This window comes from Caretta caretta, chromosome 3 (genome assembly GCF_965140235.1).
Source record: "Caretta caretta isolate rCarCar2 chromosome 3, rCarCar1.hap1, whole genome shotgun sequence".
NCBI lineage: Eukaryota > Metazoa > Chordata > Testudines > Cheloniidae > Caretta > Caretta caretta.
Window position 1 is genome coordinate 199432814 of NC_134208.1, and position 27806 is coordinate 199460619.

The 27806-nt window shown below is 39.3% G+C and overlaps 1 protein-coding gene across 2 annotated transcripts in view; it reads left to right on the forward strand.

The window, feature by feature from the left end:
- ESF1 (ESF1 nucleolar pre-rRNA processing protein) overlaps positions 1–27806 on the forward strand; it is a 68851-nt gene that overhangs the window by 34223 nt on the left and 6822 nt on the right. For both annotated transcript variants that reach the window (XM_048842600.2, XM_048842599.2), the window contains 2 exons: positions 10737–10858; positions 13666–13756. In XM_048842600.2, coding sequence (XP_048698557.2) covers positions 10737–10858; positions 13666–13756 — 213 coding nt within the window. The remainder of the gene's footprint in view (positions 1–10736; positions 10859–13665; positions 13757–27806) is intronic.

Sequence of the window (27806 nt, forward strand, 5' to 3'; positions counted from 1 at the left end):
TTCAGTTCTACATGTGTGATTCTAAGTCATATACATTTTAGAGACCTCAACATTATTTAAAATGGCTTTTCTAGAAAGCATAATGTAATTTAAAGATCTTGTATCTTATGTCCCATAAAAAAGCTTTATTGGAAAAGGTAGGCTCCTAGTTTTCAAATTGTGTCAAAACAACAATTTTTAGCCAATCTGGTTAGTAAAATATTAAACCTTAAAAGTTACTGGTCTAGGATAGAATATAACTATTCATGGCCTGCATCTCAAACCAATGTAATTTTGAGGGTGGTAAGAAATATTTTGACAGTTGGTAGTTTTAAGGAGAAAACGAAAGCTGTTTAAGAAGCCAGTCAGAGGTTCAGAATGTAGGAAGTAGTCCTAGAACAGGTGAGTGCTTGATAAATGAATTTTATAATGTGGTTCAACTAAATTAAGATTTCTGTTTCAGTGCGGAAAGAAAAAACCCTACAGTAATGTTGCAAACTGACTGAGTGTACTATGAACCTGCCTTTAATCCCCCTTAAAAGTAACCTGGCTTTTCTATCATCATGTAAATCTCTTAAAATTATACTTCCCACCCTAATCTGAGCAGTAGAGAGACACAAATAAAGGCAGAAATCGTGAATTTATGGAAGATAAGGAAATTCAAGGTTTCCTTGAGCAACTAGAAGGGTAGTACAGGGATTTCATGAACCTGAAATGGAGGAGACAGCAGAATTATCTTGTAAAACACTGAGATTTCTGGGACCGCAGGAGGATGGGTGTTGAAAGAAGCCTGAACCTCAAATGAAACTTTAAGTGGGAAAAGAGCAATAGCTTAAAGGGAGTTTGTAATATGAGAAGCTGCTAAAAAAGGCGTTGTCGGTTTCTTAGACTTCTTGTTAGTGACTTTCCATATCAGATTATTTTCTCATTTTGCAAGTAAAAGGCAATGTTACTATAAATCAGCGCTGCAAAACTCAACCTGACATTTAAAAACCAAGTTGTATTTTCTGCATCATCACCAGTGCTAGACTTTGCAGGCCAGTTTCTGTTCTGCTTACACTTGTGCAGTCCCATTGAATATAAATGAAGATAGGACCTGACTGGCTAATGGTAAGTTAATTAATTGACAACGTGTGAGTCAGAGTAGAATCCATCTCCCTCTTCCATAGTTGTATTCGTATATAGGAGTACAAGCAGAAATAATAAATAGCAAAATTTATTTTTGTAACTCAGAGATTCAGATGTGAGTCTGAATACACTCTGGAATCACTTCTGGTTAATAAATGCAATCTCTATTGTATTGCTTTTTAGTCCATAATCTGAATTCATTGCCTGAGAAAAGTTTCTGACAGATAAAATAATAAATGCACAAGTAAGATCTTCTTTTGAAAGCATAAGTTGGTAACTACAGAAAATGTCCATGAATTTTCCTTGTGTTTGATATAATGTCAATTACCCTGACTTAAATTCTCCCTATATTTACCTTTAAAAATGTGCATCCCTACCTATAGTTAATTGAGATGAAGGGCTTAATGGCACATCTGAATCATCATGTTATAATTCCACTACCCACAGAGTGTCAGTATGTACATACATGTAGTTGTTTCATCGTGAATGGCTTTTAATTCATTGGGGCATCAAGCATCCAAATGAGCTGAACATTTTTATGCATCAGTAACTATTATATCATTTTCAAAAGGATTTTATATTGTTACGACCTTCAAACCCAGGAGTGTTAGAAACCACAATGGAAACTGCTTGTTACTGTTATGAATGTGTTCTCTCTGTAGAATATAGACAAGGCATTGGTTTTTAAGTAGCTAAATCTACCCATTTTTTTTAATTGTATTTTTGAAAAATCTCTATGCATACACAGAATCCTAAACAGGTAACTGAGCTGCAGTACGCAGGTTGTAATATTAGACTGCAGTTCCATGCAGAACATTATCTTGTAAATAACATGTGAGTTATTTCTGGTAACTACAAAAATTCAATTAAATTAATACGGTGACTCTATAACTATGAATTTTGAGTTATGCCTTCGCTGGAGCACTAGGGAAGGCTATTCTGAGAGTGAAAAAGAGTACCTATAGGGATAGAGGAATTAATGAGACTGACACCAAAGGGGAGAGCTCTCTAGTTACTTCGAGGCGAAGAGGCTGAAGCTGTCTGTGGAAAATTGGTAGGACAGGAAGAGTAAGAAGGATCCTTTGCAAGGCACAGTTACAGGGCTTTGAACCATGTATTATATAAGATTCATTCTGGCCTTTCTTGATCTGTATTATGGTAGTCTTTAATTAGATATCCGCATACTGTCTGTCTTGCCTCATTCAGTGCACAAGATGAATGGTGTTCAGTGAATAGGTGGATATGCAGTATTTTGTTTGATGCTCATTCAGTGTGTGCCCACAAGCTCTATTTAACACACCATCTAAACCCTGCACTAAATAAAATACTGAGCTCCTCATGGGCTTTTCTGTTGTCCTGTCACAAGAATAGGAGTGCTTTGCAAGCATTGAATTTATCTTCATGACATCAGTGTGAGGCAAAGTGGTATTATCCTGAAGTTTAAAGCCAAAATTATGTCTGCTGACTTTGGGAGCCCAATCTGAGATGCCTAGGACCTGACTAGGTACTTAGTTTCGAGAGCCCTTTATGTTCAACACCTAGGTCCTGTAGACTTCAGTTTCAGTTGTGAGCACTTAGCACTTGTGCAAATCTGACTCCAGGTGTCTAAAATTGGGCACCCAGAAAATGAGGAACACAGTGGTTAGCTGCAACAGTATTGGTTTACATGACTTGCTTGGCACTACAAGGATAGAATCCAGTTCTCCAAGGGGCATTCAACTGCTTTAACCATACGGCCATCTTTTTTTCTTCTTGCAGTCCCTTGCTTCATTCACTGCACATCTTCCAACTTCTGCAACAAATGAAGCAGGGATCCTACAGAGAACAGTGTCATTCACTAGATACTGATTTATACCTTGAGCACTATCCATCCTGTGCACTAAATGATGCACAGGTCCTGTTTTTTTCTGTTTTTTTTTTAAGTATGTGATCATGTAATTAAGGACTCTATTATGCATCCCACAAGAGGGGCAAATTAAGATTACCCTGGCATTTCATCACTTTGAGCGCTTGACTTTACAATTTTTAATGTTTTAATATAGGTTTTTGGATGCAATTAACTTAAAAGAATCCCAAAAAAAACATATTAACACCCACTTGGGTCATCAACGGAATTGGGATCTTTAGAAACACAGTTCCTCTACTACTTGAGCTCATGAAGTAACTGATAGCAGTAGTAGATTTCTGTTTTGTCTGTGGACCATTAGAACGGATGAGGCACTTACTTTGCCCATGGGTTTCAAAGCTATTTGCTGACAAAAGTGGACTGTTGAGACTCTGGAATCCTGATTTTAATTTTAAATCCTGGAAGGGAGCATATCTATTGGTTTCAGAGTAACAGCCGTGTTAGTCTGTATCCGCAAAAAGAAAAGGAGTACTTGTGGCACCTTAGAGACTAACCAATTTATTTGAGCATAAGCTTTCGTGAGCTACAGCTCACTTCATCAGATGCATACTGTGGAAAGTGTAGAAGATCTTTTTATACACACAATGCATGAAAAATTGGGTGTTTACCACTACAAAAGGTTTTCTCTCCCCCCACCCCACTCTCCTGCTGGTAATAGCTTATCTAAAGTGATCACTCTCCTTACAATGTGTATGATAATCAAGGTGGGCCATTTCCAGCACAAATCCAGGGTTTAACAAGAATGTCGGGGGGGGGGGGGGGGAAGGGTAGGAAAAAACAAGGGGAAATAGGTTACCTTGCATAAAGACTTAGCCACTCCCAGTCTCTATTCAAGCCTAAGTTAATTGTATCCAATTTGCAAATGAATTCCAATTCAACAGTCTCTCGCTGGAGTCTGGATTTGAAGTTTTTTTGTTGTAATATCGCAACTGTCATGTCTGTAATCGCGTGACCAGAGAGATTGAAGTGTTCTCCGATTGGTTTATGAATGTTTTAATTCTTGACATCTGATTTGTGTCCATTTATTCTTTTACGTAGAGACTGACCAGTTTGACCAGTGTACATGGCAGAGGGGCATTGCTGGCACACGATGGCATATATCACATTGGTGGATGTGCAGGTGAACAAGCCTCTGATAGTGTGGTTGATGTTATTAGGCCCTGTGATGGTGTCCCCTGAATAGATATGTGGGCACGGTTGGCAACGGGCTTTGTTGCAAAGATAGGTTCCTGGGTTAGTGGTTCTGTTGTGTGGTGTGTGGTTGCTGGTGAGTATTCGCTTCAGGTTGCGGGGCTGTCTGTAGGCAAGGACTGGCCTGTCTCCCAAGATTTGTGAGAGTGTTGGGTCATCCTTCAGGATAGGTTGTAGATCCTTAATAATGCGTTGGAGGGGTTTTAGTTGGGGGCTGAAGGTGACGGCTAGTGGCGTTCTGTTATTTTCTTTGTTAGGCCTGTCCTGTAGTAGGTGACTTCTGGGAACTCTTCTGGCTCTATCAATCTGTTTCTTGACTTCCACAGGTGGGTATTGTAGTTGTAAGAATGCTTGTTAGAGATCTTGTAGGTGTTTGTCTCTGTCTGAGGGGTTGGAGCAAATGCGGTTGTATCGCAGAGCTTGGCTGTAGACGATGGATCGTGTGGTGTGGTCAGGGTGAAAGCTGGAGGCATGTAGGTAGGAATAGCGGTCAGTAGGTTTCCAGTATAGGGTGGTGTTTATGTGACCATTGTTTATTAGCACTGTAGTGTCCAGGAAGTGGATCTCTTGTGTGGACTGGACCAGGCTGAGGTTGATGGTGGGATGGAAATTGTTGAAATCATGGTGGAATTCCTCAAGGGCTTCTTTTCCATGGGTCCAGATGATGAAGATGTCATCAATATAGCGCAAGTAGAATAGGGGCGTTAGGGAACTTCAAAACCAGACTCCAGTGAGAGACTCTTGAATTGGAATTTATTTGCAAATAGGATGCAATTAACTTAAGCTTGAATAGAGACTGGGAGTGGCTAAGTCATTATGCAAGGTAACCTATTTCCCCTTGTTTTTTCCTATCCCTCCCCCCCCCCCCCCCGACGTTTTTGTTAAACCCTGGATTTGTGCTGGAAATGGCCCAACTTGATTATCATACACATTATAAGGAGAGTGATCACTTTAGATAAGCTATTACCAGCAGGAGAGTGGGGTGGGGGGAGAGAAAACCTTTTGTAGTGGTAAACACTCATTTTTTCATGCTTTGTGTGTATAAAAAGATCTTCTGTACTTTCCACAGTATGCATCCGATGAAGTGAGCTGTAGCTCACGAAAGCTCATGCTCAAATAAATTGGTTAGTCTCTAAGGTGCCACAAGTCCTCCTTTTCTTTTATCTATTGGTTATAAACACTTCTGCCCCAGCGTCCTCTTCTATCCATCTGCCTCCTAGCTCTGACCCCCTCTGCTCCTATCCATCTGCTTTCAGACTTTTGTTCCTGTTCTCCTTCACCTTCTCGTTGTACTGTTGCATTCGGCTGTTTCCTCCTTCGTGTTGCCTGGGCACCACCAGTGGAACTACTGTCTGTCTGCTCTAAGTTCTAGTGCCTGATACCATAGTAGCCCCCAGGTGTCAGGAGGAGCAGTTACAGAGGAAGTCTTACCTTGTAGCACGAAGAATGCTCCATCATTTTTGAGGGATGGTCCCTGCACAGTGTTTTGCATGTAGAAGCTGCGGGGATAGTGCATGCTCTGTGCATACGGAAAAGTGTTTTCATACCTCCAACAGTGTAACTGACAGTTTTCAGTCACCATGTTACTTTTAAGATTTCCTGACTAGTTCAGAATTAGTTTTGTTCCTATATTTCTATTGCCAAGACTTGCTGTTATCTAAGATCTATTGTACTGTAGGCTGCTTTTTAAAAAAATATCTTAAGATGTTTAAAATAAAATGAAAATGATAAGAGACTAATGTAGGAAGACTTTAAATGGAAAGTCTGAGATTTGAATTAATTTAAAAATTTAAGCTTTGGCACAACTTTTCACACACAGTTGTAGCAAGCATATTTTGGGAATGATTCAGTTATCTTTTAATCATAATACTTTAAACATAAATCCAATACCAGAACAAATCAATTAGATTTGGTTCCAGTTTTTTTAGCACTTTTTCTTTTAGGCACAAAATTAGTGATTGTATTGGAGTGTCTGTTCATCTGTTTTCCTACAGTCATTATTCAAGCAATAATTACCTTAGACAGAGTTTGCCAGCCCTCAAAGTTTTACACACTCCCATAGAAGATTTTGGTGCTTTAGATTTCATACACGTGGCAGACCACAATCATATTCCTAATATAATTTTCAAATACTTCCCAGCTTCACATTTTTCCTTTAATTTTAATAGTCGTCCTTTGGGAAGAGTAAAAATGTGATTATTAAACAGGAGTTAAAACGGAACTTTAAAAATTACTAGTTTTCATCCTAAATAAAAATAAGTGTAATCTCCTCCTAAACTACAGAGAACCTCAGCCATATGTTGTTGGAAGGATTATATGGAGTGTGAGAGTGTTTTTCGTTCTATATGATCTTTGAAGGTGGTGTATATGGCTCATTCTGTATTCTTGGTTAATATGTTCTTTGAATGATGTATTCCTGTCTCATACTGTGCACAAAAGTATGCATCTGGCAAACTAGAGCTCTGCAGTTCTTTATACTGAATATCTTTAGGTACTAATAATGGTCCTGTCCCTTAATACTTTTGTCTTTTGAGAAGTGATGCAGGATAACCTCCAAAGTCTCTTGGGAAACTTTAAGTATTTTTTATCTTTCAAGCTTAGACAAAACAAAACAAAACCACCTGATATCAGTCATGCTATTAGGCAGTCTCCTCTGAGGAGTCCCTGGAGGTTGCACCCTGTTTTACATGTGACTTTTTTATTTTGGTCTACTCTTCCTTTATGGAAGGTATGGAAAGCCCTCCAGAGTGTTTACTGATGGTTCCCTATATCCTTGTCAGAATATTGCTATCACACATTCCTTTCAGCTACTTGCAACAAGGGTTTCACATTGATAAGGCATATATCAAGATTCTTCCTTCATCTCGCTACATGAAATGAATTTGCTGGTTTGGATTCCCTAGAATGGAGAAATGTTTTCCTTTTTCCTCTACTCCTACTTCAGGTCTAATAAAGGTATTTTTCCAGTTTGGGCTGTTACTGTCCCCCATTTTAGCAAAATTTAAATAAGATTGAAGAACATCCAGCATATCATAATCTCCCTTAACTGTTGTTTTAAAACCTGATTGAAGACTTAAGGAATTTGAACATTTTGTTTTCAATAATTTGCAAACATCTTGTTCGCAGCCTTCTCAGTGGAAATCTGCAGGAGCCAATCCTTCTGTCATAGTTTGAGGTGGATAGCCCTTTGGGCCTATCTACACTTGTGACACTTTCTAAAAATTCTCACTGTTTTGCAGACCCCTGTTCCTCAGTGAAGTCCCCGGTAAAACAGTATCTCTTCCCTCCCCCCCGCCTTTTTTTTTTTTTTTTTTTTAAACCATCTGTGGAAATTACCCTGGCTTTTCTTCCTATTTAGAAAAAAGTAATTTTGGACATTTAAAAAAAAAATATTCTGACCAGCCCTACTTTTTACAGTCTGAGAAGTAGCTTACTTGAATTTGAGTCCCAGTGCTCACATACCATGTTCTCGGGCCTCTTCTACTGCGCACTTCAGTTGCATCCCACTGTTTCTCACTGCTTTTTAGTGGTTGGTCACTGCTCATTTACTTGGCAGTGTAGAGAGTTACTTTCAAGCAGATAATGAAGATATTCTCCTTCCCCCCCCCCCCCGTTCTTTTTTTCATTTTGGGATGGTTAAGTGACAAAACAATATTGTGGTTCATTTATTTCATTTGTAGATCCCTATTTTCAGTTACGAAGGTGAAACCGTTTGTTTTTCCTTCCATAGTTATAAGCCTTCTGACTACTTAGAAATACGTGTTTTATTCTCAGGATGTGGTCTGGACAATTGTTTTTAAACCATTCTAAAATGGGAAGGACGTTTAATGCTTTTCTTGTGGTATTTGGCAGTCTCAGGAAAGGGCTATATTGTTCAAGTCCTGCTTTGCCAGGTGGATCAAATTATTCCATTTATTATTTCCATAGCCTCATTCTCCTGGAAGTGCGACACGCTTGTCTATCCATAATCAGTCCTCTTCAGAGAGAATGTGTGAAGTCACTAGCTGACCCTCAATATTTTTTTCTAAGCATTACAAAATTTAGTTGCTCTTACCTTTGGATTCAGTTTTTTGGGAACAGAGGAGTCTATTCTTAGTGCATTTCAGGGAGAAGTGTATTGTTGAAAACAATAAAGTATATTTGTGTATCTGTAAAAATATTCTGATTTGATAGGGCTTTTCAGTGGTCTTATTTTTCTGACTTATAATAACCTCTCTATTTCTTTGAGTTGCAGTGACTGTCTTAGTACTTGTTCACTATTTTATTCCTCTGCTTGTGTGTTTGGTTGGATGATGGTCACTGCTTGTTACTTCCCATTAGTCCCATCACTTCTGCGTAAGATAAGTCTCCTTCATCACACAATCCTGATCCATCCTCAGAGCAGATGGAAAAATAGTATGTGCTCATGTAATTAAAGAGCATATCATAAATCATACACACAGAGGGCCTGCATTAAGATTGCAACCTCAGTTTTCTGGCATTTCCTCACTTTAGAGTGCTTGTACCACAAAAGGTGGTACATACATAGCTCATAGCTGAGGAGTGTGTGTTTAATTAAATGTTTCTTTTGAAGTTCAGAAGCTTATGCACTTGTTTTTACGAAGGGTTAGTAGTAATTAAGAATGTCTGATTGCTTACTCCCTTTCAGCCTTTCATGACTAGAAAGATTTTGAACAAGTAGATTACACTTCTGCGATACATGCTTTCCTGGGAGCCCTGTGAAGTTGTCATTTGCTGTGAAAGGGAAGAGGAAATTTCCTTCAACAAAACATTTTAGCCTGATATCGAACTTCTTCCAATTGTTGACAGCTCAGGAAATGTGAACTTGGATATTTCTCCTAGAGTACACACCTGACAAAAGGATATCAGAGAGATGAAGATCTAAGTTTATGGTCTGATAATTACAGCTCCCCATGGATGTAGGAGGGGATGGTAGATTACCCATGTCCTTTGATCTTTCAGTTCATATAGATGCTAAATATTAAGAAGTACTTCCGGTAATTTGATGATCCTAAATAAATAAGAGGATAATCTATTTAGCTAGTTTCAATTTTGGTTTCTGATGAGTCGTCATAACTTGAATGTGTATCCAAATGAAAATAGAATGTCTGTCTTTATACATTTTATGTATTTTTTAGCCATTGTGGGGGTAGTATGTTCTGAGCATGCCCCCTATTCTCTACCTCATGTTGACAAATACTTTTTAAAAAAAAGTTATCATGTTACCTTTGAAGCTTTTTGAATCTGGGTTTCCTGTCATACCAGAAGTCTCCTGTTTCTAATTTTTGAGATACCCTTCACTGACCAAAATAGTCAGACATCTAGATGTTTAAGAAAGCGTTTTGTGGATTTAAAACTTAGACTTTTTTTAGAGAAAGTAAAGCGGGTTTTTTTTGTAAAATCAAAGGATGTCACTAATAAGCAGTAACCTTGTGCGCATACAATGCTTATTCCAGTCTTTCAGAGCAATTTTAAGATAACTAAATACTAATATCTATATCTATTTTTCCTTCTATTGCTATCCATCAGATTATATCATTTATAGTACAAACCCAAAAATCATGAGTTTTTTCCTGCATGGGCTGCATACACGTAATTTTTTTTAACTAAAGTTGAAATTGGCAGAGACAACTGAACATGAATCCCACAAGTTCGTGCATTCCCTTACAAGCTAACCGCTCAGAAATCCTTAACTTTATTTATATTTAAATGTACGTCCCTTTTCTCTTAACATCTCACTTCATGTGAAACCCCTATATTTTAAATGTAACCTTTTTTCATTATAGAATTGTAGGATGAAGTAGAATTGAAATGCTGAGGAATTTTAAATTTGTTTCCTGGTTTGATGTATTTTGCTGGAGAGGCACAATAATTGAAGGGAAAATATAAACATTAAAATCCCTGTGGAGCTTCCTAATGAAACATACCCTACTGGAAGGCATTCTGCGAAATGGGCCACATTGACTAGAAGTTAAAGCACAGCACTGGGAGATGGACCTAGGTTCTAACCTCAGTTTTAACGTTTGTAATGTTGTACAAATCACTTAATCTTTCAGTTCTTTGTTTCCCCCCCTTTTCCCGTTCCGAAATCCTTATTAATTTTGTAAAAACTAATTAGTATTAGTGAAGTACTACTAAGTCCTCACAAGGTTACTCTAGCTCTAAGAACGTGACATTTGTAGACTGCAGCACTGAGCTGGGGTGAGAAGGCAGTCGAGGGAATCAGAAGTGCTGAGGACTGGGTATTGCCATTCTCGTTCTCTCAGACATCTGCACAACTTACCACTGAGGTGCTGGAGGTGGTTTTTTAGCATGAAGTGGGAGGATTTGCACAGCAAGCTGACCTTTCCCCTGGATACATTGCCTTGATTTGGCAGTCGATATTTGTGCAATTGCATGGCTCAAAGATAGTAAATATTTCCCTTTGAATCAGGGCTTTGCTGATGAGAATATATTAGAGTGTTTTTAAGAGGATGAAAAAAACTTGAGCAAATTCAGTTTGCCTGTTCATTTGTTTTTTATTTTGCCATAGGACTGAAAGAAACTGCTGAAGAGATGGTCAAAAGCAAGTTGGACGGAAAGGATAAACTAACTCCTTGGGAACAATTTTTAGAAAACAAGAAAGAGAAAAGAAAACTGAAGAAGAAAAGAAAGGTGCGTATGTTCTGATCACTCACATTTTTAATTAAAACCTATAACCGTCCTATTTTGCCTTGAATTAAATACAAAGGAGTTACAGTTTCTAGAATGATTTTGGGGGTTGATAGTGTGGTGTGTCTTCATTTAGAGACTGTTTACAAGTAACTTACCAAATCTAGAGAGTTAGAAGGATGTTCAGGGTAATACTAGTCATAACAGGCTTCCACATATTTTCGTCTGTCTTTGGCAGCCAAAGTAAATATCATTGTAAATTTGTGTGATAAAAGAAAAATAAACATACATCTACCCAGAAAACTACCTTTTGATCTTGGAGTTTTGTTAGCCACTAAAACATTCCAGAGTGTATCATATTTGTTGCTAAAATATGATTGGATAGCAAGATTTCTGATTAGGATGTACAAAATTCAGTCTCCCAAAGTTCTAGCAGCATAAACATTTTGAATGGCATTGAGGAGTTGCTCAAAGATCAACTAGATGTGTACCCTTGAGGGATATTTCTGTGTATGAATGACAAAATGGAATTGCATTCATACTACTGGTCTTTCTGCCCTGCTGCTTTTTTGCCTTTTCATTTACCAAAGGAATTTGTGAATTGATTCCTGTGGTGGTAACACATGAATGTTAGGGAGACTTCTTTTAAAAAAATACGCTGCCTAATTCTCCCTATATTTTCTTTCTTCATTCTGAATCAGCCCCAGTATCACAAATGTGGTTTCTTTATAGTGCCTCCTGCTGGTCAAGGGTGGCCCTGCAGATGCTCCCTGTCTTGGTTTACAAGGTGTGTCAGCCTGTCAGAAACAGTGGCCCCTGTCATATGCTTGGCGTCAGTCTTTAACAGTTAAGTCAGTAGTTCTTAAACTTTTGTACTGGTGACCCCTTTCACTTAGCAAGCCTCTGAGTGTGACCCCTCCCTTATAAATTAAAAATACTTTTTGTATATATTTAACACCATTATAAATGCTGGAGGCAAAGCGGAGCTTGGGGTGGAGGCCGACAGCTCATGACCCCCCATGTAATAACCTTGTGACCCCCCACCCGAGAGGTCCCAACCCCCAGTTTGAAAACCCCTGGGTTAAATAATAAAGAAGTCAGAAATAGGCTGTCTGGGTCTGTATCTTTAAACAAACAAATAGAAAAGGCAACTGCTTCATTGCAGTGCTTTAAGCAAAGGTCCTTTTTTTGGACCTGGGGTTCTGGAGCACTGAGGAGCATCTCCTTTGTCCTAATCTCTCCCAGCACTTGCCCCAGAAGAAGCAGGCAAGCCTTCTTAACTGGCCTGCTGCTTCTCTATTGGTCAGTGTCTCCTCTTGGCCCTTCTGGGCCTGCGGAGGACTAAGGGCTTGTCTACACTGGCAATTTACAGCGCTGCAACTTTCTCACTCAGGGGTGTGAAGAAACATACTGGTAGCTACGCCCCTCATGGAGGTGTTTTTTTAGGGCACTGGGAGAGCTGTCTCCCAGTGCTCTGCCATGACTACACAAGGCACATTAAAGCGTTGCCAGTGCAGACTAGCCCTGTGTCTTGTAGGTGGCCCGGCCTAAGTCAGTCTTCTTTAAGCAGGGGGTGTCAGGGGTTTAATGCTCCAGCAGAAGGCAGTGAAGGCCTGGTAGAGCCATATCACATCGAGATAACAGATTAATTAAAATAACTTCTGTGGCTTTGTTAATGTATTTGTCCATTCTCTAAGCAAAGTTACAAATGGCATTTGATCAGTAGCTGCTAAAACTTCTGAAAACAAACTGGCTTCTTGTGTTAAATAGTGTTTCTAGAGGCTACAGCAACTCTTGCTAGTGTAAGACTCTCTCATTTACCCTGACTAAAACCAACAGGGTAATGGTTCACATGTGCTGGAGGCTAGGTGTTCTAAGGAAAAGTTCCTCAGTTCTTGATCTTGCTTCCCCTATAAGTTTAAACCCACATTTGATAAACTTCAGGGCACAGTTGAAAGCTATTTACCCACGCTTTTGCCTAAAGAAGGTGTTTGTGGAGGACCGTTGTTAGTTGACTATTCCTATTTTAAATAGGACCAGCACACTTTATGAATCTCCCAGTAAGGGCGGTCAGCTTGTTTTTTATATGCTGAGTTTATATTTTTTGCTTGTGGAATACAGGCAATGATGAAGCAGGAGTGATCGAGCAGCTGTGCTTTTTTGGCAGTGACTTCAACATGGATGTTTGAGAACTGCCTTTTGTAGAGAAGAAAGGATATATTATCTCCTTGGTAGTTCATAAACATGCTGTGCATACTGTCCACTCTTCTGGGTGTAATGATTTTACTTATTGTTGATCTCCTTGAATCATTAACTTGAAAAATATTGTGTGTGGATACGAAGAACCAGAAGTTTGCTTCTGATCCTATAATTAATTGGAATGTTTATACAGTTTATATTCTATGGACTTAAGACTTCTTTGAATGTGTAAATTATTCTGCTCTTTGTGTTCATAGTAAGATTTATAGCTCAGTGTGTTATATACAGACTTAGAATTGTTTATTTACATTCACCTTAGTTCACAATTTATGGTATGTTTTAGATCTATGTCATTCAGATCACAACCTTAAAGCATCCGATGAAGTGAGCTGTAGCTCATGAAAGCTTGTGCTCAAATAAATTTGTTAGTCTCGAAGGTGCCACAAGTCCTCCTTTTCTTTTTGCGGATACAGACTAACACAGCTGCTACTCTGAAACTTTCAAGTTGTGAATTAGTAGCAGCTACAAGAAGTTATATTTCATTTAGATGAAACTTCTGTATTAGTTGCATGTTAAATGGAAATGACAAAAATCACTGTTTTTTGTTATAGGCTACTGCCAAAGAAGAACTGAATGAAGATGAATTTCCATCTGATGTTGACTTGAATGACCCATACTTTGCTGAGGAACTTGGCAAAACAGGTTGGTTAATAAAAGTAACTTTCACTTGTTTAAAATAATGTGCTCTTTAAATAACAAGCTATAGAAATAGAGAAGTATAAAAATACGGCTCAGTTGTCAGGGTTCGTGTGTGGAGTTAGTGATACGCAATTTGTGATAGCATGTGACTCTTGGCCTATATTGTATGGAATGTCAGGAAGACATTTCTCCCAGTACTTTCAGCAGTGACCATCAGCTGGTCACTATGTGGCTATGTGGGAGCCAGACCTACCAGCTGGTCCTCGAAACGCACCAGAAGAAAAAGAAAGAACCTGGTTGCCCTTGAAAGCCAAATAAGTTTTACCCCGTGTATAAACGGAAACACAGGGCTGAGCAACTTTGGTGGGCCCCCTTTGAGGTTTGGATAATTGAGATAAACATATCAAGTTGTATGTACATTTCCCAACTGAATTTGACCTCGTACCCTGAAGTTTTTCAGTCACTAACTGGGCATGCATAAGGTGTGAATGATGACCAAGAGCCAGAAGTCATAGCAGTCATTTGACACTTCCTTTTTTTTGTTTTTAGAGGGAAATGGGAATTGAAAACACGAAAATGTTTCAAGACCTCAGAACATGCATAATTGTTAAAATTGGTGGGGATTCAAGGGTCTTTATTTTGGGTGAACCGTTGCCCCTCTTCACTCTGTCTGCTACACCTTGATGTGGCTGCCAGTCCCAACCCTGCATAAAGTGGGGAGGGTTGACTCCAAGGATAACTGTCACAGCTGAGGGCAACTGAACCTGGATTTCCCTTCAGTGGTCCAACCAGGGTACCTACTCTCTGGCTTTCACCACTGCAAACATTGCCTTTCTTGGGTGGAGACCCATGTCTCCCTCCCTCCCTTCTAACTGGAGTATTTCCAGGCTGCACAATTCCTCCTGCCTTCACCGTGTTGCTCCTAGCAGAGACAGACTTCTTGTTTGCTGTCACCTGGTTGCTTTCTCTACAGAGATGGTTAACACTATGACTGCTATGACAAGTCATAAATACCACCAGCTCTTTTTATGCAAGCCTGTTTTATTCTTAAGGTAAATGCACTGGAGAGCACATATTAAAAACAATAAAAGAACCTATGCATGCTAATCAGCATACCAGAGATCACCCAAAACTTAACATGGGCTCTGGCAGGAGAGGTCCTTCAGTACCCCACCCAAGGAGTTTCCTTGTGACTTCCAGTTCATCACAGCTTCGGCTCAAAGCAAGCACACAGTCTTATGGACCTTAATAGGCCCAGTCCTTATAGCTCCTCCCTAAGGATTAAGGCCCTCAATGGACATGGGGACTTATGCATTTGCTGGATCAGGAAGAAGGTCCTGAGCCCGTTTAAAACACAGCAGTTTATCCAAAAATTCTTTTTGTCAGGTCCCTGGAGCATCAAGTTTGAACTAGTATGTGCATACCTCTGTAGGCAGTGGCTTTAATGGGCTAATAATTGGAGGAATTACATTAACATTCCAATCCTCTTGAAGGAGTTACATACAATTCCCTAATGACACATACACATTTGCATTTTTAATACAGTGGATTGATCCCAAGGGTATTCACCCTAATTCAAGAAGATTTAACCTAATTCAATAAAGTTTATCTTAATTCTATAAGGTTTGTCCAGGATTTTACAGGATATTGTCAGTCTGTCACACTAATCATCTAGACCCGTAAAAAAAAAAACCAACCCATTGGTTATGGGAACGGAACCCGGCTACCATTCCGGTAAAAATGACTGCTCAGCAGAGAACACTGCCGACCCCAGGTGGAAAGAGCAGCAAATGACAGAGACACATGGAAGAGTTTCTGGACCAGTATAGGTGAAGGAAGGCTGTAAATGTTTCACCTGTCTTAATTTCTCAATTCTGGTTCTTTGAAGGTAATTCTTACAGAATTTTCCCACCTTAAATAGCTCTAAGGTGAATAAGGCTATGTCTTATAACCAAAAGCATAGGCAATGTAAAAAGAAGACTAATGCTCAGTATTGTAAAAATGCAACTTTTATATTAAAAGGATGGAGAACATTCTTTCATATAACAAAGATGAGTAAATCAACAAAGCCTGAAAGAATGTGACCTCATAAACAAAAACTGTCAATATTTGACTAATTCGGACATGAGATACCAAGAAGAAACTACTGAGGCAGGAGATTTTGGGCCACCCTAATCTCAGAAATGGGCATTCTGAATCCAAATAGGGACTCTACAAGGGCAAAAGCTAAGCAGGGATGGGCTGTGAAAGTGTGAGGTGGTAATGTGCAGTTTCTGGGGCAGCAGCTTTCTGTACCATGCTTGCTGCACAAAAGAAGCCTACATCCTTTCGATGGCTGTCCTGGTCAACTCTCCTGTGTGATGGTCGCCATCTCTTAGGGTAGGTCTTGGCAGAGAGCCTTACAGGAGCGAACCTTGTTCAACAGTTTGACTTCTAATGGAGTCATGGGTACCTCACAACATTCAAGGCAGCCTTTGAAGCTGAATAAACCCTTCTTGCAAATAACTGCCAACAATGTTCAGGTATCTGTTTTCCCTTAATCAGCAAACTTATAGGAAGTGCAATGTGTAGCCAACAGCATCCTTGGCAAAATGTATTTTTCTCTACTGCTTGAGATTGGAGTGTGACTGGATTTCTATATCTCTGTCATCTCATAAATGGTATGCAAGGTCACATTCATGGGAGCAGTCCTTAGGCCAGGTACCAATTAATCTTGGTCCTTGAGAATTCTTTGGTGGGGCCAAACCAAACCCGGATGGCCTACCCAGATATTGCAAAAACTGGGTGGAAGTTGGATTCTCCAGAGCAAATTGTTCTGTCTCTTATAGGTAAATCTATATTTGTCCCCAAATACACCCAGCCTTTTCTTTGGAATACAAATGATAATCCTGAGTTCTTCCAGGTTCACCTCCTTGATCTTACGTAAGTGACTGTGTGGTGCATTTTGAGGAGGTGGAGTAGTTGATGCTACTGGAAGAGGTGTTGGCACAGACAATCCTCAGATAGTCACTGCAAGCAAAGTTGCATGATAATTGCCCTAAGGTCAGAATTGCTTGTGTTGATATAGATTGCCTTCTGGATGCAGATGCCAGCCTGGTATAAACTGGGCTCCTAAGGTGCTGAGAATCCCAAACTTACTTCTTACTTACTTGCTTCTTACTATTCTGTCGTCTTATGCTTTGATACTCATCTTCAAGTTATTATCAGCCATTAAATGGAATGACTGGAACAATTCAGATGATATACCCTGATACCATTTTATTGATCTCCAGTTTCTGTGCTGGTATATGGAGTGTTAACTGGAGGCTTTGATGCAGAGCTGCCAGGAGTCAAGGCTTTGGTCAGTGTGCCAAGAGGCTGTTGGCTGTCGTTCAGTGCTCTTGAGGTGATTTCTCATGCTAAGATGATCTAGAGTTTAGTACTGCTCATTTGGTGCCTTAGTGTGCTGAGGGCATTTAAAGAAGATTTTGGCTTCTGAAGCATCAAATATTGCCTTGAGGCAACCAGTGAACCAGATCTGCTGGTTCTAGAAAGCTTCAGGGTAATGCTGACACTGCAAGCGCCACCACTGATTCCTGCCACAAAGGTGCTTGGTGTCTTGGGGCTAGATGACCGAAGTGCAAAGAAGGAAACCTGTAATTGTAGCTTACTGGAGAAATAAGAAATAGGGATCTATGAGCTGGAGCAGTGGCACTTACAAACCCTTTTTTACAACACTTGCAACATGATTGCTATGCTTTGGGGCAATTTTTAGATTGCTCAAATAATGTAAGCAAATGCAGGCACATGTGGAATTTTGGCTGAGCTTCTGCAGTACTAGTGTGTCCATTCCGGGCTACTGTCCATCTTGTCAAGCAGGCAGATGTCTCTGCTCCCCACAAGACCAGATGGGCAGAACTGAGAGACCATTAGGAGAACAAAACGAACAGAGCCAAACCACAGCCTTGTATACCTGTTAATGATGTTATAAAGATAAGTTGTAATCAGGTAGGACTCCAGAAAGTTGGTGACCAAGCAAAGGAAAAATCTGGAGTCCAGTTCTTTGTCTTGTCATTGGCAGAGCAGTAGACGGGCATACAAGAAATAACTTCTTTTGCAGAGTGTATTACTGGAGCATGCCACACAGGAAGCAGAACAAGAGTCTGTGAGTGGTTTAGCTGGCATTTGGCAACAGGGAGGGGGACACAAGATCCAAGACAATTCCTTGAAGGATTGTATCTTGAAAGAATAGTGGTGACTTTGTGAATATCGCCAGCCATTTATGTTAGTATTTCATTGCATACAGACTCAGATTCCTTTGAGAACTTAGCACCTACCAGCCGATGCACATGTGTTCATCTCTTGGGCATTCAGAAGTTAGCATTGTGGGATTTTTACTAATTTAAAAAATACATTGGATTACTTTTGTGTTTTAATGCACTTGCTTATACATAAGGTAGATTGTTCTGCAGCGTAGAATGACTGAGGTGGACTTCGGCTCATGTTTTAAGAGAGCAGCACTGCGGTATACTTTAGCCCCATGCCATTCCTCCCCCTAATTTCTCTGTAAATGCTCTGCATATGGAGTGTTTCTTGGGCTATTGGAACAATGCCATTTCTTCCATCCTTTTTCTACTAGCAAGAGGATGTAGGTTTTCACACTGTTAGCATTTCCTGTTTCATTAATGTATGTTGAAGCTTCCAAGCAATGTATGGAAAAGTGTCCTGCAATATGTAGTGAGGTACTCCATCTTGAAATGGTGAAAGAGGGTGATTATTATTCAGTAGCTTTTTCACATTTTCCCCATAGCATGGAATACAAACTTGCTGTTCAGAGATGCTCTTGGGGTTGTTGAGCAGACACTGAGTGTGTAGGTAAAACTCTTGACTGCAGGATTACCGGACATCAACTGGAAAAGAGAAACTGAGAATATAGCTAGCTTTGGAATAGTTTTAGAGAGAGAGCACTATCCACATGCTGGCTGGCTGCAAGCAAGGTGACACTTGATGTATCTCTAAAGCTCGTCAATGGCAGACTGAGCAAATTGAAGGGAAGTTTTGTCAGATGGAAACTGAGGGTCTGATTACTATTTCCATATTCCATTTAAGGAAAGTGGGGATGCTGCTGTAAAAGGGAACCAGGAAGTTCGCCAAAAGAAACCTAGGCAAGTGTATATTTGGGAGGGGGTGTCTTACACCAAATAAACTCTGTTTACAAAGAGAACTTCTTTTGCCCCGGGGCAGTGATTCCTAAAGTGTAGCGTGTGCCCTCTCAAGAAGGGCAGGGAACAAAGGGCTACGTAGTGGACCCCTGTTCTCCAGAGTCTCGGCTTTGGTTTATTTAAAAAAAAAAAAAAAGCTAGATCTCTAGATGTTATAGTGCCAGGGGGAAAAAAACTTGAATATTTGATCCGAGTGTAACCAGTGTGGTGGTGTCTTAATGAGTTTGCAGTGAGCTTGAAAAAAATATCTACCTCAGTGAATTCAATGGGTGCTAACTCCAGTGCTAATGATGATACGTTTAATGTTGATATTTAAATATGTCACTGCCCATCAATGCATTTAAGAAAGGAAAGATAGTATGTATGAGGAATACACCTATGTTTCCAAAAGTTCCGAGTGGGGGAGGGAGTAAAGAGAGTGTAGAAGATGCATAGAATCGTAGAACTGGAAGAGAAGTTTGAGAGGTCTTCTAGGTCAGTCTTCTGCACTCATGACAGGACTAGGTATTATCTAGACCAGCTCTGTCAGGTGTTTGTCTAACCTGCTCTTAAAAATCTCCAATGATGGAGATTCCACAACCTCCCTATGCAATTTATTCCAGTGCCTAACCACCCTGACAGGAAGCTTTTCCTAATGTCCAACCTAAACTGCTGTTTCTGTAATTTTTAAGCCCGTTGCTTCTTGTACGATCCTCACAGGTTAGAGAACAATTTTTCTCCCTCCTCCTTGTAATAACCTTTTATGTACTTGCAAACTGTTATGATGTCCCTGTCCCCCCCCCCCCCCCCCAAAATCTTCTCCAAACTAAACAAAGCCAGTTTTCTCAATTTTCCCTCATGGGTCATGTTTTCTAGACTTTTAATCATTTTTGTTGCTCTTCTCTACACTTTCTTCAATTTATCTACATCTGTCACACAACACACAGTCAACCTGTGGAACTCTTTGCCAGAGGATGTTGTGAAAGCAAAGACTATAACAGAGTTCAGAAAGAACTAGATAAATTCATGGAGAATAGCCAAGATGGGCAGGGATGGTGTCCCTAGCCTCTGTTTGCCAGAAGCAGGGAATGGGTGACAGGGGATGGATCACTTGATGATTACCTGTTCTGTTCATTCCCTTGGATGCACCTAGCATTGACCACTGTGAGAAGACAGGATACTGTGCTAGATGGACCTTTGGTCTGACCCAGAATGGCCGTTCTTATGATACCCAGAACTGGACATAATACTCCAGTTGAGACCTAATCAGCTTACAACACTCCTGCTAATACAGACCAGTATGATGTTTGCCTTTTTGCAACAGTGTTACACTGTTCACTCATATTTAGCTTGTGATCCACTATGACCCCAGATCCCTTTCCGCAGTACTTCTTCATAGACAGTCGTTTCCATTTTGTGTGTGCAATTGATTGTTCCTTCGTAAGTGGAGTACTTTGTGTTTGTCCTTATAGAATTTCATCCTGTTTATTTCATACAATTTCTCCAGTTTATCCAGACCATTTTGAATTTGAATCCTATCCTCTAAAGCACTTGCAACCTCTCATCTTGGTATAATCTGCAAACTGTATAAGTGAGCTCTCCATGCCATTATCTAATCATTGATGAAGATATTGAATAGAACCGGAGCCAGATCTATTTCCTGCAGGATCCCACTAGATATGCCCTTTCAGCTTGACTGTGAACCACTGATAACTACTCTCTGGGAATGGTTTTCTAACCTATTATGTACTCACCTTATAGTAAGTCCATCTAGGTAGTATTTCCCTAGTTTGTTTATGAGAAGGTCATGCAAGTCAGTATCAAAAGCCTTGCTAAAGTCAAGATATACCATATTTACTGTTCCCCTCCCCATCCCCCCCCATCCACAAGGCTTGTTACCCTTTCGAAGAAAAGTATTAGATTGGTTTGACAAGATTTGTTCTTGACAAATCCATGCTGCTATTACTTTATCACTTACTTTATCACTTTATTATCTTCTAGGTTTCTACAGATTGCTTAATTATTTGCTCCTTTATCTTTCTGGGTACTGAAGTTAAGGTGTCTGGTCTGTAATTCCATGGGTTATCCTTTGTCCCCTTTTCATAGATTGGCACTGTATTTGCCCTTTTCCAGACCTCTGGAATCTCACCTATATTCCATGCCTTTTCTAAGATCATTGCTGATGCCTCAGATATTTCCTTAGTCAGCTCCTTGAGTATTCTAGGATGCATTTTGGTGACTTGAAAACATCTAACTAGTTAAAAATTACTTAGACTTGTTCTTTCCCTATTTTAGCCTCTGATCCTATCACATTTTCACTGACATTCATTGTTAGATGTCCAATTGCTACTAAACTTTTTGGTGAAAACTGGAACAAAAAAGTACATTCCAGAAACTTGTTGGATAATCTTTGCCTGCTGCATGGGCTGTGTGTACATGCACACTTGTACCAGATTAATTCAACTGATTTAATTAATCATGTTAGTTAAATTGATATAAATACACTACTCAAACCAAAGCAAGGTATTTCTTAGACCTGCTCCTAATCAACTGAAGCTAAATTAGGGTAGATGGATTTAAATAATTTATTTTAATCTCATTTTGCAGTTGAACTTTTTAGTTATTTTCCTAAACAAAGGTTGATTCTCACAATTTGTAACCATTAAACCATGTTGTTTTGCAACTAAATATAACATTTACTCTAAACTTAGTACTTCTCTTTGCTAGCCAAGAGTATATGTTCTATCTATGCATAATGTATTTCAGCAGTTATGTAGCATAATATACATTTTTTTCAGAATCTTTTTTGTTCTGTTAGAAAATGGTGAATGTTGCTTTTATTATATACTAGATTAATTTTTTACTTGTGTGCAAACTGTATTTGCATGGAAGTTGGAATTCATCTAAAAATGAATAATAACAGTATTTTAAATGATTACTGATAGTTATATAAAACTACCTTAAAGTGCTGGATACATCTGAAAAAAATATCAAAACATCTTTTTGTATTCAAAAATTATTAAACAAAGGAAGTATTGAACTTACTGTTTCTGTTCACCATGTTCTTTAAGATTTTAAAACTAGTTGATCTCATCCTCTCAGACCTAGGTTTTATTCATAGATTGGAAGAGGAAAACAAGCATTCCTGCTTTTTCAACTCCCATTTGATTTTTTGATTTTGAATGAACTAGTCATTAAGCTGAACTAATTAAAAAAAATAAAGTGAAATGATGAAAATACTCTGTCTGCATTTGCAGAAGAAGCTACTGCTGTCAAAAACTAGTGTAGCACTTCAACAAACCCTGGTGCTAGGTGCTTAGCTCGTGACTTCCACTAGTTGAGTGATTTGATTTTCTCTAATACTTAAGTCTTAATATAGGTTGTCATAATTTCAAATTTAATTTTAAATAGATTTCTCTTCTAAAAATGTTTTTAATTTAAACCATCTCATTTAAATAAAAAAGTTTTTTAAAATAATTGATTTTTATTCTGAGCTAAAACAAACAAACAAAAGCAAAAACCTGGTTTAAACTAAAACAAATGTTTATATAGGCTTTTGTACCCATGTGACTAACTCTATTTAAAATCATGTGTTTAAAACTAGTATAACTGTGCATGTAGACAATCCTTTAAAATGCATGTTAGAAGTTTTCCTTTTCTTCCTTTGGAAGTTGTTAAATGGCAGTTCAGTATTGTCCAAAAGAATAATTGGTCATCTTTGGTTAATATTAATAGACGCCAAAAAAATTCAGAAGAATGTTGGTATTACCTGATTGAGTTTAATTTATCAAAGTAAAATAAAGAGCTAGCTTCAGTGTATGTATTTCCTAGGGATTTCATATGAAAATTAATATTTTGTGTACATAATGAGGAGTGATTTGTTGGTTCATGTTCTTGGAAAGATAAAGGCTGAGTAGGCTTTTTAACTTGATAGTGAGCTCTTGCTTCAGAGATCATTGTGAAGCTTCAGAATAGGAAAGACGAACATTAAAGTTTCTTTTCATAAATTAATTCTTTGCAGTCTCTTTGAAAAGGGAATAAATGTCTTAATTGTGGTAAAATTTAAAAAATATGTTTGGCTAATTCTGATTCTAGTTAGTATCTAAGGCAACTCTCAATTTAGTAATTCCACTTTCAGATTGTTACGGGTTTTTGAGGCTTCAGAGCAACTTGCAATAAAGGTCTTTTCAGTAATAGATGGTATGATTGACAAGATAAGTTATATGGCACTCAAGTAAAGTAGGAACTTTCAAATTCAAACTAGTGACTGGAAGACCCCATTTCACAATATTAATCTTGTCTGGAGAAAGTTGGACATCTTGACATATGGGTATGGGACAGTTGGGCCTTTTTGGCACCAAAAGAGGAGTGGGAGGAGGCTTAGTGTTTCTGATCTCTAAGAAGCATTTTTAACTTTTGGTACTGAGATTAGCGCATCTCCTTTTTTCCTTGTTTAATCAGGGGGAGGAGCAGAGTCAACTTCAAGTTTCTGGGGAAAGAGCTCCTGAACTTGCTATTTCCCACTTCTGCAACTCTTTATGGCAACTAACTGCCCTACTGCATCCTACTCGAGTATCGTGCAACAATGACAAATAAACATGAACATGATGTTTCTATTGAAATAGTTCACAAAAGTTGAATTGTTGTCATGGGGCTTCAATGTTAACATACCATTGAGACCAACGGGACCAGTTCATACTTCTCTCATACATGTTGTTTTAAGGTGTCTGCAGAATCAGGAAGACATTATTGCATCCGTTGAGTTCCCAGTATTACCACCATGTTGTCTCACATGGCCATCTCATCAAAACAGTCGTAAAAATGTCTGTGCTCAGGCTCCACTAGCCCTGTTTCCATTACTACCACGGGTGGAGATGTGCTGGTGGTAGTGCAATAGTGGGAGATTCCCGCCAAAATGCTGAAGTAAACATAAGTGTAATATCTAAATCGTTAATATTCAAAATGAAAACGTAGACTGTGAAGCTCAATTATGGTGCACTTTTAAAATCTATTATGCAGCCACGTACACCTGGCTCTGTTCATTGGAAACATCACTTTAGCGCTCTGATATTAAATCTTTGCTGAGAAATAGGGTGAGGCTGCTATTTGTGTGGACACTAATTTTGGGGATGCAATTTAGCAATGTTTTGTTGTATTTGAGGCTGGCCATGTCTTAAAGTACTACACAGCGGCATGGGTGCAGGGCTACAGCTTCGCCACTATAGCACTTCGGTGCAGATGCTCGCTACAGGGGGAGGTTTTCCCCTCCCTATAGTTAATCCAACTCCCTGAGACACGGTAGCTAGGTTAATGGGAGACCTAGCACTGTCTACAGTGGGGGTTAGGTCAGCATATCTACATCTCTTGGGTGTGTATTTCCCCCTGAAAGATGCAGCTGTACCAACTGAAATTGTTAACTCTGTAAGCGTTCTGGCTCTATGAAGCTATTCATATTGCTACAGATTTTTCACACTCCTGAAAGATGTAGCTATGCTGATGCTAGTTTTCCGTGTAGACCAACCCTTAGTCTATACTACAAAGTTTTGCCAGCATAGCTACATTGGCTAGGGGTGTGAAAAAATCACACCCCCAGCCAGCATAATTATTTTGGCAAAACCTCTGGGTAGACACAACTATGCCGACAGAAGAGTGCTTCTGTTGGTTTAGCGAATGTCATATGGGGTGGTGGTGTAACTATGCCAAGAGGAGCCCTCCTGTCAGCTTACACTATGCCTTCACTAGAGGGATCTGATGATGTAGCTATACCGGCAATGACTCTGTCGTGTAGACAAGGCTGAAGTTGGTTCTAAGGGCTCCAAAAATTGGAGAAGCCCAACATGTGGGAGATATTTTGAGTCTTTTGAAAATCCTATTTTGCAACATTGAATATTGTACCTGAATTCATAGTCAAATCTTAATAAAAGTTTACAATCTGACTTTTTTTTTTTTTAAATTATGCTCACCAAATTTTAAATGCTTCATTTAGAATTAGGTGTATCCTGCAATTTACATTGGACAGGAAGAGTTAATGCTATGAAACTTAAAGCAAATGGAAAAATCACTCAGTCAAATATGAATTAGTTTATTATACAAGCCAAAAATACTTCTGAAATCTTTATAGATGTTAACATATTTAAGTATCTGACTTTTATTCTTTCAGTAGTAAATTTTTTTTTGCAGAAGGAGATGAAACCGTGATTGCATGTCAGTTGAAATATATGGAAAGGGAATTAACACGAATATGGTAGAATAGCCTATAATATTGCATGAGGGATTTGTATGAAATGGAAAGGGGGGGGGGATTAGAATTCTAATGTTATACTAATAGTATTCTGCTTTTTGTCATACCTGAACAAGTTATTTCAGGAGACAAAGAAGTTGATGGTTGTTCTCTTTGATTTCAGGAAACCATGTAAGTATGAGAGAAATGTGAAGCACTGTGGTTGTCTTGTTCTTATTCCAAAATTTTCCATTGCAGGCTCAATTAATATAGCCAGGTGACAGTAAATAATGGCTGGGTATGGCAATTAAAAATATTATGATTTTTTTTATAGAAGATTTCTTAGAATGGGTGCCCAAAGGTAAAAAAAATCAGATTTGGTATTCTAATTCTTTTCCCAGAATTTAGTTAATTGCAAACTGTTAACTGTGAAGTTAATAGGTTTTTAAGGCCAGAACAGATCATTATAATCATAAAATGAACAGGGAGAGAGTAAAAGTTTTGATTAGCAGCTGAGGATCCCGTGCATGGAGATAAAGGGCTTGGTTAATTATCCTTTTGGTCTGTCTGTGTGTGTTTGTGTCTCTGCTGGGGCTATGTGGCTGGGCTTTCAAGCCTCTAAACAAAAGGGTGAGAAGTCTGTCTCTGTGAGGGCTGGGAGATTGGGGCTCTTTGGCCATAGTTCAGGACCAATGTTCTAGTCTTAATCCTCTCTGTGAGTGAGGGGATGAGCTGACCTGCAAGGTTAAATGTATAAACCAGTTGTAAAGTGAATTCCTGAGGTGAGCAGGAGGTTACCAGGAGTTTGAAAGAGTTTGCAATAGAGAGTAGGCACTTTTTCTCATGGGTTTGTGGTCTTGAAGGGCGTCTGTTGATTCTGTTGTATCAGAGAGACAGTTCTTGGATAACCCGCTATCACCACTGCAGGTCCAATCAGATAAGTTTTGTTTCAAACGAACAGGAGAGATTGGAAAACAGAGAAAAGGGACTGGCAATTTGTGACCAAGCAAGGAAGGAGAAGCAAGAGAGGATGGGATGGTCTTTGACCACTAGAGGAAAGAGAACCAGGAGAAATTCAACATAGGGAGAGATATCGAGTCATATTCCAGTTCTCCTGCAGCAGCTACAGAGAATCTCTTGGAAGACTGAAATTCCAAAACTGGAGAAAAACACAGGGACCTCTGCAGGGCACATGAGAAGATGGATGTCAGCCATACCCAAAATGTTCAGTGACCTGAAAAGGAGCTCTTTGTAAGTTCAAGAGCTTGTCTCTCTCACCAGCAGTAAAAGATATTACCTCACCACCTAGTCTCTCTAATATCCTGGGACCAATATGGCTACAACATCACTGCGTACTGCTTCAGAAGATTCTTTGCAGATCATCTGAGACTTCAAAGATCTTACAAGGGAGCTGAAGGATAGGAAAGCATTGGTGATGATCAAAAATCTGTCTTGCCCAGCAACTGAGAGAAGATAGCCAGTAGAAAATGTGAGCAGCAAACTGTTGGCTAGGTATACAGTCTAAAGTTGATGGTTTGGGTTTTGTGAAATATTGGGTCATCTTCTATAGGGAGAAAAGGACATATGGGTTGGACTACCACTGTTTCAGTAGAAAGGGTTCCAGTTTTCTGGGTGACAGAGGAGAAAAGCCTGGGAAATAATCAGGAGGAATTAGAAATGTTCATTTATGAAAAGAAAATTTGGTATAATTAGTATTACTGAAACCTGGTGGGCTGAGTCACATGACTGGGATTTTAATATTACTCCATTTTAGGAAAAAGAGAGTGGGCAGCCGAGGAACAGGGTTGTCATTCTACGTCAAAGAAACTATTGTCTGCGTTAGATTTCTTGACAATTCAGAAGTATAGGACCTGGAATAGTTATGGATCAGCATTCTACCTGATAAATTCCAACGTGGGGTACTGGTTGGGAATCTGTTACAGACCACCAAATTAGTCAAGGGAATAGGAGGAGCAGCTCCTTAAACATCTTTATACAATGTGTACAACAAAAATTGTGTTTTCATGGAGTTCAAACTTGCAGACATTTGGAAGGGTTTCATGGAGCCATTAATAGAAACTCCAGGAATGTTTTACAAGTTATAACGGGGTTCTCAAACTTCATTACACTGTGATCCCCTTTTGACAATAAAAATTGCATGACCCCAGGAGGGGGGACTGAAGCCTGAGCCCACCCAAGCCCCACCGCCCCTGGCAAGGGGGGAGACCAAAGCCAAAAGGCTTCCGCCCCAGGCAGAGGGCCTGTAACCTGAGTCTCACCACCCAGGGCTTGGGCTTTGGTCCCAGGCGGTGGGGCTTAGACTTACTGGGGCCCAGGGCTAAAGCCAAAGCCCAAGACAGCCTTGGCAACCCCATTAAAATGGGGTTGTGGCCCACTTTGGGGTCTGACCCACAGTTTGAGAACCCCCTGGACTGTAAGGATTGGCAAAGGAGCACAGCAAATTTCAGAACAATCTGAGTAAGCATTTGGATTTTACAACACTTCAAGAGAATATTAAGAGGCATAATCTACAAGTATGTGGCAAAAATATTTTTGATAGTCAACAGCTCATTTAATATAATAGAAAAAGGAATGATGAGGTACAATGGTTGGAAGCTGAAGCTAGACAAATTCAGTCCAGAAGTATAGCATA